The sequence below is a fragment of the Lissotriton vulgaris genome, chromosome 3_1 (genome assembly GCF_964263255.1).
Source record: "Lissotriton vulgaris chromosome 3_1, aLisVul1.2, whole genome shotgun sequence".
Lineage (NCBI taxonomy): Eukaryota > Metazoa > Chordata > Amphibia > Caudata > Salamandridae > Lissotriton > Lissotriton vulgaris.
In genome coordinates, this window is record NC_141689.1 from 25619783 (window position 1) to 25632590 (window position 12808).

Consider the following 12808-nt stretch of genomic DNA (forward strand, 5'->3'; position numbering starts at 1 on the left):
ACAAAAGTAATTACAAAAAACAACACAGGAAATCAAATCAATTATTTTAAAGACTTTGATGTTTTTAAGAACGTCCTAGTGTTTTAAAAAACGGTCTACGCGTTTCGAAAACCCTTTCTTCAAGGGAATTCTCTTCAGGACCACGTAGCTGTAAATGAGAAGACAGGCAGAAGTCAGTCTAAAAAGACGACCAAAGCTGTGTCACTTCATAATAAAGGGGGAAGAACTAATCCTACCTCACTGGTGCTTGTTTTCTTAAGTCAGGGGATCTGAAACAGAAAAAATGATAACCCAACTCAATCCTGTATCTATTTGCTCTTCCTCAGGTTCAAGGAACTCGCTACAATGTACACCATACAGCAAGGTACTCACATGTTTTCCTTCGTAACTGACTTGTGTCTTTTTATGGAGTATGAACTCTATGTAATACAAGGAGCATGTGTCAGACTCGGGGATGATACCTGGTGTGTCAGGCACGAAAACAATAACGAATATAAACGGCTTACTTGAAAAATAGCGTGTAAGTCGCTCCGGTAGAGAAAGATGAAAGCAGGCGGAGCGGTTTCCCTGTGGGGATCGAATGGATCACAATTAGTATACCAGTGGTTCCGGGTATCGAAGAATCGAGAATCAGCCAGCTCACATTTACGCCAGAGAAATCTTACCTGTGCTTGTCTGTTTTGACTCCAAACAAATCCAATTTCATTTGCTGGCACCATGTTCCTCTATGTTTCAGTTCCAGAGGACTGCCAGCCAACCGGCTCTCCTTGCCGTATGTATGCGAACGCCGAGTGATTTCCGGTTTCTGGGAATTATGGGACTTGTAGTCTTTCAAAGATCGTCTCCGAGTCAGGCTCATGCAGAATGGTGCCAGTATGATAACACAAGTGCAAGTTTGGTCTTTATGATATGTAATACGTTAGCGGCACAGTAAATGCGATCAAAGTAGAGCATTCAGGTCTATCGAGTCAAGTGCACGCCTAACCCTCAGCTATCATTGCGGAACGTGTTCATAGAGCACAACATGTTTATTGTTGTAGCCGATAATGTTCCGACATTTCATTCAAGCCGTCGACGGCTGTATTAAATTTGATTATTAGCATTGCTTCGCTGCGATCTAGTTTATCTTCAATGTCCCCACCTCGGGGGTCTCTCTCGATCTTAGTAATCACTGTCCATCTTAGGTCATCCAGTGTATGCTTATTGATCTGCCAATGGTTTACCAAAGGTGCAGAAATCACATTATTTTTTATTCGTGATTTATGTTGTGTGATGCGACATCTTACTTCCTGGCTCGTTTTCCAAATGTAAAGTTTGTTGCATGGGCATCTCACCCCATAGATGACATATCTTGATTTACAGTTTGAGAATTTTTCATGTTTCCAAAAAACCTCCTTGTGTTGGAAAAGGGTGCCTTCTTCTGAACTGGGGCAGCAAATACATGGACAGTGATTACTAAGATTGAGAGAGACCCCTGAGGTGGGGACATTGAAGATAAACTAGCCCGCAGCGAAGCAATGCTAATAATCAAATTTAATACAGCCATCGACGGCTTGAATGAAATGTCGGAACATTATCGGCTACAACAATAAACATGTTGTGCTCTATGAACACGTTCCGCAGTGATAGCTGAGGGTTAGGCGTGCACTTGACTCAATAGACCTGAATGCTCTACTTTGATCGCATTTACTGTGCTGCTAATGTATTACAGATCATAAAGACCAAACTTGCACTTGTGTTATCATACAGGCACCATTCTGCATGAGCCTGACTCGGAGACGATCTTTGAAAGACTACAAGTCCCATAATTCCCAGAAACCGGAAATCACTTGGCGTTTGCATACATACGGCAAGGAGAGCCGGTTGGCTGGCAGTCCTCTGGAACTGAAACATAGAGGAACACTGTGCCAGCAAATGAAATTGGATTTGTTTGGAGTCAAAACAGACAAGCACGGGTAAGATTTCTCCAGCGTAATTGTGAGCTGGCTGATTCTCGATTCTTCGATACCCGGAACCACTCGTATACTAATTGTGACCCATTCAATACCCACAGGGAAACCACTCAGTCTGCTTCCATCTTTCTCTACCGGAGCGACTTACTCGCTATTTTTCAAGTAAGCCATTTATATTCGTTATTGTTTTTGTGCCTGACACACCAGGTATCGTCCCCGAGTCTGACACATGCTCCTTGTATTACACAGAGTTCATACTCCATAAAAAGACACAAGCCAGTTACGAAGGAAAATATGTGAGTACCTTGCTGTATGGTGTATGTTGTAGCGAGTTCCTTGACCCTGAGGAAGAGTAAATAGATACAGTATTGAGTTGGGTTGTCGTTTTGTCTGTTTCTGATCCCCTGACTTAAGAAAACAAGCACCAGTGAGGAAGGATTAGTTCTTCCCCCTTTATTATGAAGTGACACAGCTTTGGTCGTCTCTTTAGACTGACTTCTGTCTGTCTTCTCATTTACAGCTACGTGGTCCTGAAGAGAATTCCCTTGAAGAAAGGGTTTTCAAAACACGTAGATCACTTTTTACAACACTAGGACGTTCTTAAAAACATCAAAGTCTTTAAAATAATTGATTTGATTTACTGTGTTGTTTTTTGTAATTACTTTTGTAAATAGCTTATGTTGAAAATCGATGTCAATTGATTCTATGTTTGTTATGTGTATGCATGGTTGAATGTTTGTATTGAGTGCTAGAAGTGTCGTCGTGAATAAATGTGGAGTGAAATTAGCAATGTACATAAACATGGGAATTTTCTACGAAATATGTTTTGACTCAAACATTAAAATAAAAATAATTGATTTATTCTGGACGAAATAGTTGGTCCTAAGATTTACTGTTTAATTGAGTAGGTCGTGTGGTCACTTCCAGGCCCCCATAATAAGTAATTGGCAATATTGGTGCTTGTTTTGGTTGTTGGTTTATTTTCCTAAAACAGGATTGCCAATACAAATGCTTATACAAACTCTTTGCAAATTATCAGAGCTGAAACAGGTATTTTACCTAAAATACCTTGATAGAAAATGTGTTAATCAGAATCAGTTTTTTGTTGAATATTGAAAATTTTAAAAAATAATAATCATGTTTGGTCTTCCATTATCTTATCTTCATTCAAATCAGTAGTATTTTGGTATATGTTTCCTCACATAATTACCCAATTTTCTTTTAAAATGTTGCCAGTCTCTGATAACCTATATAAGAATTTTCGCTAGTTGTCTCAATCTTTTGTTCTCATTCACAGATTAGTTTTGGAGCTATGGACCCCATTTTTAGTAACAAATTGAGATTCCCATCCTTTTACCGGACTGTTCCCAATGAATTCTCTCCACTGGAAGGTATTTCTCAGTTGTTAAAACTTTTTTCCTGGAGCTGGGTTGGGATTGTTGTTCCAGAGAATGACATCGGAGTGAGAGCTGTGCAAGAACTTAGGAAGTTGATCACCGAGAGTGGAGGATGTGTGGAGTTCTCTTATTTGTTTCCTGTTGCAGGTTCATATATAAATTACAGAAGACATGGGAGGATTGCAAGGGCTATCAAGAGATGTACCGCTCAGGTCATCATTCTTTATGGCACCGGCACAGAAATGGTATACTTTTACTGGGCTGCTATTACTTACCATGTGCCTCCGAAGGTTTGGATTGTGACAGGAGAAGCCCATATTGAGGAATTATTTGATGTACCAGATGCCTGGAAAACATTTAATAAAATCATAGCATTTTCAATCAAGAAAGGGGAAATCATTGGATTTAAAGATTTTCTTCATGGTGTCAGGCCTGGCATATTTCCAGAGTATTCTGTTGTGGACGTCCTATGGGAAGGATTTTTTGAATGTTTGTCAGCTGGAAGAGGCAATATTCGCAGGCTTAATTACCCTTTGTGTTCAGGAAATGAAACTTTGCAAAGTGTTTATTTGCCCAGCTATGACGTAGTGAACTTTAGATATACATTCAGTGTCTACACAGCTGTCTATGCTCTAGCACACGCTTTACATGAGATGCTTGAATCACCCTCCAAGGAAGGAACAGTTGGTGCTGCTGGGAGCTTCCATCAGGACTTCAAGCCCTGGAAGGTAAGGGATCTTGCAAACACCTGCAATGCCATAGCTTTCTCTTGCCACAAAAACACTGAACCCCTGGCCATTACATTTTAACAGTAGCTTTATTTGTTTAATTTAGTATAGGTATTAAATATATCTGTTGAGAGTTTGCTGCATCGAGTAAAGCATTCTTCAGATGTTTGGTAGTAGGAACAGGAAAATAATGGCAAATCAAACCTCAACTGATATGGGCTGTACCTGACAGGATATGTCATATTATCCTCAGTAGAATCACTTTAGAAAACATACTACAAAGTTTATAATTCAACTACATGGAATTTCACTAGGGCTGGGTATAACTGACATAATTCTCCATAGCGTAATAACTTGCAATTGTCGTAATTATGCATAATTACATGAGAAGCGTAATCCAAAACTCAGAACTATTTTCTTGGAACAAAAAACACACTTGTGTCCAAACTGGGCCTGAGGATGCATTTTGCGCTATGAAAATAGCATTAAATGGAACAGACAACGAACAGCCGAAGCCAGCACATGCTTTGCTCTCTTTTAGATGAAATGAAATACCAGCATTTGTAAAGCGCACAGCTACCTCCGGAGAGGTGTCTCGCCGCTGGGGGACGTCGGGAAGATTAAGCAAGCTATTGCCAAGATCCACATGGTGGAAATGGTAAACCCGTGGTCCGGATTCAGCCGCTCTAGCTGCTGCGCGACACCGCTTCCTCATTGTCCCTGCGCTCCTCTAGTAGTATTATTGCCACAAATTACTCTTAATTTCTCGAGCTGGAGTAATCGTGTAATTTCAGTAATTTCCAAATTCAAGAGCAATGAGTAAATTACTCAATTAGTCCAGCATAATTCTAGTTATTCCCAGGCCCAATGTTCACCCTTGGCATAGAGTATATATGGGGACAGGTACAATGATAGGATGGCCATACCCTAAAATAATAACAATTTGAAACATGTATTATTATTAAGATTAAGATTATTATTATGATTATTATTATTAGTAGTAGTATTAGTAGTATTAGTTGTAGTAGTATTATTATTATTATTGTCGTTGTTGTTGTTGTTGTTGTTGTTGCTGTTGTTAATATTATTATCCTCATAAGTGCTGCGCCCAGTCCAATGGCCGACGGCACCACTACCTCGGGAGTGCTGCCGTCGGCCGTTGGACGTTCCAACTGCACCTGCGCAATGGAACGTTCAGCACTGGAGCTGGACGTTTCATAGCTGCTAAGGTGTTATTATTATTATTATCATTGTTGTTGTTGTTGTTGCTGTTGTTAATAATATTATTATTATTATTATTGTTATGGTTGTTGTTGTTGGTATTTATATATTTGCATTAAGGTGTATTATCACCATATTTATTTTGGTGCCATAATAATGTAACATATTGTTATACACATGTGTAGAATATATCATCATACAGCTCGATGAGTCTATGCTCTACAGTTAAGAGATGAGGGAAACTGAAAGCATCATAAATAACCACAAATGTAAAAGTCTTAGCAGCCTTTAGGGTATTTAACAGTAGAACTGGTATACATTTAATGTTAACCTATCCTTACAGTTACTAGCACCCAGAAGCAATTTTCACTGTAGGGACACTGACTGACCCATGGAAAAACACTTAGAAGCTATTTTAAATATCATTCCATGACTGTTTTTAAATATTGTTAAAACCCAGTCCAGTGGCAAAGTCTTATTTACATTAATTAATGAGAAAACTAACTTTTAGAAAGGTGCATTTCTCTTTTCTGAAACTCCTGAAGGCTAGTATACATAAGCCAAGTCAAGTCAAGTCAAGTCAAGTCAAAATATGCTTTATTCGAGATTTCACTCATAAAAGCAAGGGCAGTTTAAAAAGTACAATCAGATTATCAATCAATTACAATACAAAGATAAAGAATATTATTTACAATTTGTGACTCAATATACAAATCAAAATTTAGAGATATCATATATCAATAAATATACATTAAAAATATATTTAAAAGAGTTAAAAAACACGCAATACTAACAAAGTTCTAAAAAAAAAATAACATGGATAGATTATATGGGCAATTTGGCTAGGCAGAGAATAGTCAAATGACTAGCAGTCTCTATCTATTTAACCATACAGTATACCCAGGCAGAGAATAGTGAGGTGGCTAGCAGTCTCTGCCTGATCGACCAAGCCCATTTAAGATATTTGGCAGTTGCTATTAATATCCATACCTCGCTACTGGTGCATATAATACGATAGGCAACTGTGCTACTAGTAGTCCCTAAATTCTTGCACATTAGTTTTTGCCATACACGTCTTGGATCCAAGTAGGCTGTGCAAGAAAATAAGAAATGGCCCTTAGATTCATTTGTGGAACCACAAACTGGACAGCTAACATTCAAGTCACCTTCCCATTTAGCTGTCAAAGATCTGAGAGGTAACGAACCTGCTCTCAATTGGAATAGAAGTTTTCGGTCACCAGGCCTAGTTATGCTATCCCAGTAGGGTTCCAAAGAAGGGTACAGCTTAGCTTCTAAGAATCCTTCAGTCATAGACCCTAATCTAGTGCTTCTCCAGTCCCGAGAGGCTACCTTTTCCCAATAAATTTCTTTTAAAACACTTTTAGTAGGGAAAATTGTTCCAGCTGGGTCTGACCAAAGTGAACCCATACCAAGTTCATTCAAGATTAATTTCAAGGAATTAAGCCACCTATTTTTGTGGAATATATCCACTTTAATGATATCTAAAAAACCCTCAGCATAATGAGAAAGCTCAGGCGTAGTCCAGAGCCTTCTCCAGTACAGAATTGGTCGAAGTCTGACCAAGTCTGTAACCGCTTTTCTACCCAAGTTATATCTGAGGGGCAGCAAAGGAGTACTTTTCGGGACACCAGTTATAGACCGTAAAAACTTATTTTCCGAGATTTGTAGGTCAGCCACCTTTTCAAAACCCCATAGTTCTGCACCATATAGTGCAGAACCAAGAGCCTTTGCCTCGTATACCTGCAAAGCAGGCTTTATAGGTTTCGTCAGGGACTTTCTATGCTCGGAACTAATAGCACCTGATAGTTGCCTATGCCTCAGTGTAGCTATATCTATATGTTTGGTCCAGCCATTCTTTTTTGAGATATGAATACATAGATAAGTAAAAATGTTCACCACTTCTGAAGGCCGACCGTTCATAATGATTTTTGATTTAAAACTAGGATGGGGATTAAAAATCATAAGTTTCGTTTTGGTCACGTTGACCTCCAGGCCATGCTCACCACAAAATAGATCAAAGATAGCCAATGCTCGCTGGAGACCACTCGGGGTTTTTGATAAAATAAGCGTATCATCCGCGAACATTAAAATTGGAATTTTAGTGCCAGCTAGTATAGATATGCCTTCCAGCTGTCACTCAACTGGTGACTTCCCTGTATAAGGTGCAGAGCCAAAGGCCTGGGAGTGTGGGGAGGTGTTTTTGCTCCTTTAGCAGGATGCACATTTTGGCTGTGCACACAAACTTAATTTACTTCAAAGGGGCCTCCCTTGAAACAAGCAAACTTCAGAGAACACCTGGACAGGCCCATCATTTGTCCTCCTAGTTAGGCAGTCAACAAGCCCAGTGGGTTAAAGCTGCGCCCAGAACTGGTTTGGAGTAGGGTGCACTCATTTCCCAGGCCACACTGCTGAGTGGGCACACATGCACTGCACAAATTGAGAAGGGTTCCCACATTTAGGAATTTAGGATTTTAGATGTTAGGCTAACTGTGGGATAGGTTGTAGTATGGCAAACATAAACTGCTGCAAATGTTCTGTCACTGCTGGTGCCCGAACTGACTGCAGTATCAAAAGTTGCTTTGGGTGATTCAGATGCACAACAGCTTGAGTGTGAGTGGAACTTTGGTGGGAGTGTTGGTGGATTGCTGTGCTCTCTTTGCAAACTTACACAGCCCACTGGTACAAACTCCTTAGCTCACATTCTGTGTGGGATTTATTGGAGGCAACAGGAGGTCTTGTTGGCCACTATGGGCCATTGACCTCCAAGGGGACTTCATCCCCCATCGAGAAGTGCACCAGAAGGTGTGTTTGCAGAGTGGTGGAAAAAGGGGACAGGCCTTCAATGACCTCTCAGAAATCAGACACACTGGAGGTAACAGGAGTGGTAATAGCCCCCATGAACCCTCAGGACGGACAGGGACTTAATCCACCTCTCAGTAGTACACCAGGAGGTGCATTTTCAGAGTGGTGGAGAAAAGGGGGAGTCTCTGGCAACTTGCAAGGAACATCTCTTGTTTCCTTATTTGTTGCTTTAAAAAGGGAAGGAGGCCATGTGGCCCCCGCCTGGGCTGATAAAACCGACTTTACCCGACAGTACGCTACCGGATGAAAATCAGCTGACCCGGTTCTAACTGAGTTTCACTGATTTTCTTCGTTGTTGCAGCACTTGGCCACTTGATGTAGCCTAAGCATTATAAACTGTGGCGCCCAGCGCAGAGGTGTCAGCGGAAAACAGTGCTTCTGGGACGGTCCAGCACATGGGGAGCTGTGTTGTGATTGGCCCAAGGGCCAGAGCAACACCAGACCCCCGCCTGGCTCACGTGGGGGGAGAGGAGTTGTTGTGCTTTGCTGTCGTAGTGTGGATGGCCGCACCCAAGTACTTCACAGGTCTTTAAAAATACCATTTACTTAACAAGGCTTTGATGTTAACAAAGGAGTGGGTGACGGGGGTGGGCACCCGGTGATGTGTTAGAAGAGGCATTGGCATGCCCACTGCAGTGATCTCTACGCACCAACGTGAGTAACTGAGTTCGGAGTAGTGCTTTGAAGCCTTATAAACTCCTCTTTAACACTTAACTAAATACAAGTTCTGAACACATGTGGTCAGAGGTACGGCTTGGTATGCTTGGTATCAACTTTCTAATGTTGGTTTGTTTTGTTTTACCTGGATGTGTGTGAACGCGTCACCCTGGTGTGCACATAGATGTAGTGCATACTCCCCATTAGGTGTCCGACCCTCATGGTGCATGCGGCGCCCTGCTCTCGAACAGTGGGTTGGCAGGATGAGTAACCTCCCGCTGTTCCCTACAGGGCTTTGCCGACAGACTGCTGCCTGCTCGCTTTGAGAACTCCCTGCCTCGGGGTGCTACAGTTCTGCAGACGCTTCTGTGTCTAGGAACGGGGCCTGCTGCCGCTCCTTGCCTCTCCCCGTTGGGTGAAGACTCGGCTGATGGATAGTGACATGTGGGTTCTGTCTCCTCTCAGCAAGAGCCCTCCAAGGCCTCAAAGCACCGCACTCTTCCTGTACCCTCTACAGGCCCCATGCTTCCTCTCAGCAGGTACTTTTTATCACGCACATTACTGGGGAGCTGGGGTCTGCTCTCGCTCTTCACTATTTATTTATTTAGAAGTCTTTTATAGCACTGGCCAGACCCGAGTGTATTGGAGCGCTTTACAACAGAAATTAAGCTGTAATCACATAAGAAAGGCATAGTTCCACATAAATGTTCAGAGAACCCAGTGGGCTGCACGTCATTGAGGAGAGGAAGTCCTGAGATAGCCTCAATGAGCACACATTGACCAGGGCTTAGCCTCATTCCGGGAGGAGGTAATGAGGGGGGATCGGAGAGGAAGGACGAGGTAGGGTGAGGTTGAGCATTGTCACAGGGCTGTAGGGTGCCTGAGGAGTGGGGGTAGAGGTGGAGCATTATCACTGGCTATTGATTATAGGAAGAGGTAGATAGTATTGGAGCATTATCCACAGGCTGTGGAGAGCAAGTTTATGCGTTTCAGCGGCGGCTCTTGGTTCCGGAAGGCACGGTTGAGATAGAGGACTTTTAGGAGTCTTTTGATTGGTATAAAGGAAGTGATCGTCCTGATATCGGCTGGGATGGAATTCCAGATTTTTGGGGCATTTCCCGCAAAAGACTGTGCAGCAGTTTTTTGTTTGCGTGTTTCATGGGGATGAGTAGCATGGTGTTGGAACTCCTGAGTTTTCTTGTCTGGCCGGCTTTCTTGAGTTTGGAGGCCAGGTATTCTGGTTTTCCTGTGTACACTGCTTTGTGTGTCAGGCAGGCAGTCTGAAAGCTGTCCCTCATTTCCACTGGGAGCCATTTTAGGTTTCTGAGTGTAGGTGAGAGGTGGTCATATTTCTTAACTCGGGACAACATTCCGGCAGCTGCATTGAGAGTTTTTTTGAGGGGGGCTAGGTGGGATTGAGCTGTACCAGTGAGGATTGCGTTACCGTTGTTGAGTCTAGATAGCACCTGTGACTGGGGAGGCTTGTTTGAGGTCTTTGGGAGGGATGAAGGGCTTGATTTTGTTGAGGAGCTTCAGATTGAGGAAGGCACTCTTCGCAGAGATCTTAATGTGATTGTTTATGTTCAGTTTCGGGTCAAGGGTGATTCCTAGAGATTTTACCGATTTAGCCAGAGTGAGATTATCGTTGAGGGCATCTATTGCTTTTAGCCACTCTACACTCTATGATTTGAGGGTTGTCTTCTTTGTTGGAGATGAGAAGGAATTCCGTTTTGTCTGGATTGAGTTTAAGGTGGTTGGTTGATAGCCAATGTTGAATTTCTCTAAGGGTGTTGTTAAGTCTTAGAATGTCATTAATGGAGGCGGTTTCTAAGTAGATCTGGCTGTCATCTGCGTATAAATGGAAGGGAATGTTGGCTTTGTTGAGTAGGGTGGTGAGGGGTTCCATGAATATGTTGAATAGTTGAGGGGAGAGCACAGAACATTGGGGGACACCTCTGCTGACAGGGTGTAGGTCGGACGTAAAGGATTTGATTTTTCTCTTTGTGAACGGTTGTGTAAGAACATTTTAGGACCATCCCCTCTGCACCTACTCTGTCTTGGGGAGCCTTGGTGAGTAGATTGTGGTCAATTATGTCAAAGGCTGCTGATAGGTCCAGGAGGATGAGTAGGTAGCTTTGGTCAGTGTCTAGGGATTTGTGGATGTCATCCATGATGTTAAGGATCACTGTTTCGGTGCTGCAGCCTTTTCTGAAGCCCGACTGGTGGGGATCTAGCAGGTTGATTTTGTCCATGTGTTGGGTCAGTTGATGGAGAACCCAGTTTTCAAGGATTTTGGATAGAAAGGGGAGATTGGAGACAGGTCTAAAGTTGTTCAGACCGTTGGGGTTTAGGCCTGGCTTTTTCAATAGAGATGTGACTTTGCCGACTTTGAAGCAGTCTGGTATGACCCCGGTTTTCAAGGAGCAGTTTATGATTTTGCACCAGACTGGGGCGAGGGAGTGCTTCAGTTTTTTGGTCAATTGGTGGGGAACAGGATCGAGAACGTGGGATGAGGGCGTGGAGGTGGAGATCAGTTTGAGAATCTCATCTTCGAGTATGGGATCAAAGGAATTCCAGGTTTCCGTGGGGAGCTTATGTGTGTTGGATTCAATTGTAGCAGTTGAGTTTTTGCAGGAGGGATGGAGGTTGATGTCTAGTGATGACTCAATCTTGGTGACTTTTTCATTGAAGAAGATGACATATTTGTCACACAGGTCTTTGGAGGCCTGGATTGGGGTTGCTGTGGTCTTGGAAGTTTGTCGCCTGATGATGTTAAAGAGTTCCTTGGGTCTGTTTTTCGCATTGTCGAGAGCGGTACAGAAGAAGGTGTTTTTTTTAATGATGATGTGCTTTTTGTATTTCCTCTGGGCTGCTTTTAGTTGATCGTGAAGGCTCATAGAAGGGTTGTTCCTCCATAGACGCTCTGTGACTCTAAGTTGCCTCCTTTCAGCGTTAATGTCCATGTTGAACCAGGATCTGGAAGAAATGCTCTTGGTTTTTTTTTGTTTCAGAGGGCTAGTTGGTCTAGGGTGGAAGTCATAGTAGTGTTGCAGTGGTATGTGAGATCTGTTGCCGAAAGACCATCTGAGGAGATGGACAGGTGCGTGTTTATCTTTTCTTCTAGGTCGTCCATGTTGATCTGAGTTAGATTTCTTGTCTATGTGGTCGGGTCTTGGATGTGGGGTTGGTACATGATTGGTTGCGTGATGTGGAACAGGATTAGGTGGTGTTCTGACCAGTCCACCGGTAAGATATGATTTAGTGTGATTGAGTCGTGTTGGTCGATGATGGCATCCAGGATTGCTCCTTTGTTATGGGTTTCTCCTGAGCAATGCTGGGTGAGGTTGTTGCTGGCAATATGTCATTTAGGTTTTGAATTAGTCGGCTACTTGTTATGTTCAAGTGTAGGTTCAGGTCACCTAGAATTAGGTTGTCGGTGTTTCTGAGTGAGCAGTGAGCAACCAGGTCTGAGAGGTGCTCCGTGAAAGTGGTGGTGTTGCCTGGGAGATGGCAGTGGCAGTGTAGTGTCTTGTTGTCGCTTGAGGAAATGTTGGCGGTTAGAAATTCAAGGGTGTCATGGTTGAAGGTATCTATTTCTGAAACTGATATGTGGTGGGGGGTGTTTCTTTTTTAGGTTTCTTGCTTAGGGGGGCCAAGCAGATGTGGGTGAGGTAGTAAGGGGGTCTATGGAGTTTCCATGTGGCTTGGTCTCTTCTGAGTCCAGAGATCATCTGGATTGTGGAATGAGGGATGCCCGTAGAGAAAGTGTCGTACGAGGAGGCTAGTTCTGCAGCTTCGTCCAAAGACATAGCCTCTGTGGTTCTATTGGGTCTCATATTGTGGCTTGAGAGGGGGGGACCAGGTCCAGCTTGGTCGTGTGGTCTTGCCGGGCCTTTGGTGTGGGGGGTTGTTTGCGAAGGGAGTACAGGTGTGGTTTGTAGGTGAATTACAAAGTGAAGCAAGGTTGGTT

General features: G+C 42.9%; 1 protein-coding gene across 1 annotated transcript in view; it reads left to right on the top strand.

Moving 5' to 3' along the window:
- Positions 1-12808, top strand: part of LOC147725847 (extracellular calcium-sensing receptor-like) — a 109164-nt gene that overhangs the window by 49476 nt on the left and 46880 nt on the right. Inside the window, exon 3 of the mRNA XM_086963373.1 lies at positions 3250-4077. Within this exon, the coding sequence (XP_086819499.1) occupies positions 3250-4077 (828 nt within the window). The remainder of the gene's footprint in view (positions 1-3249; positions 4078-12808) is intronic.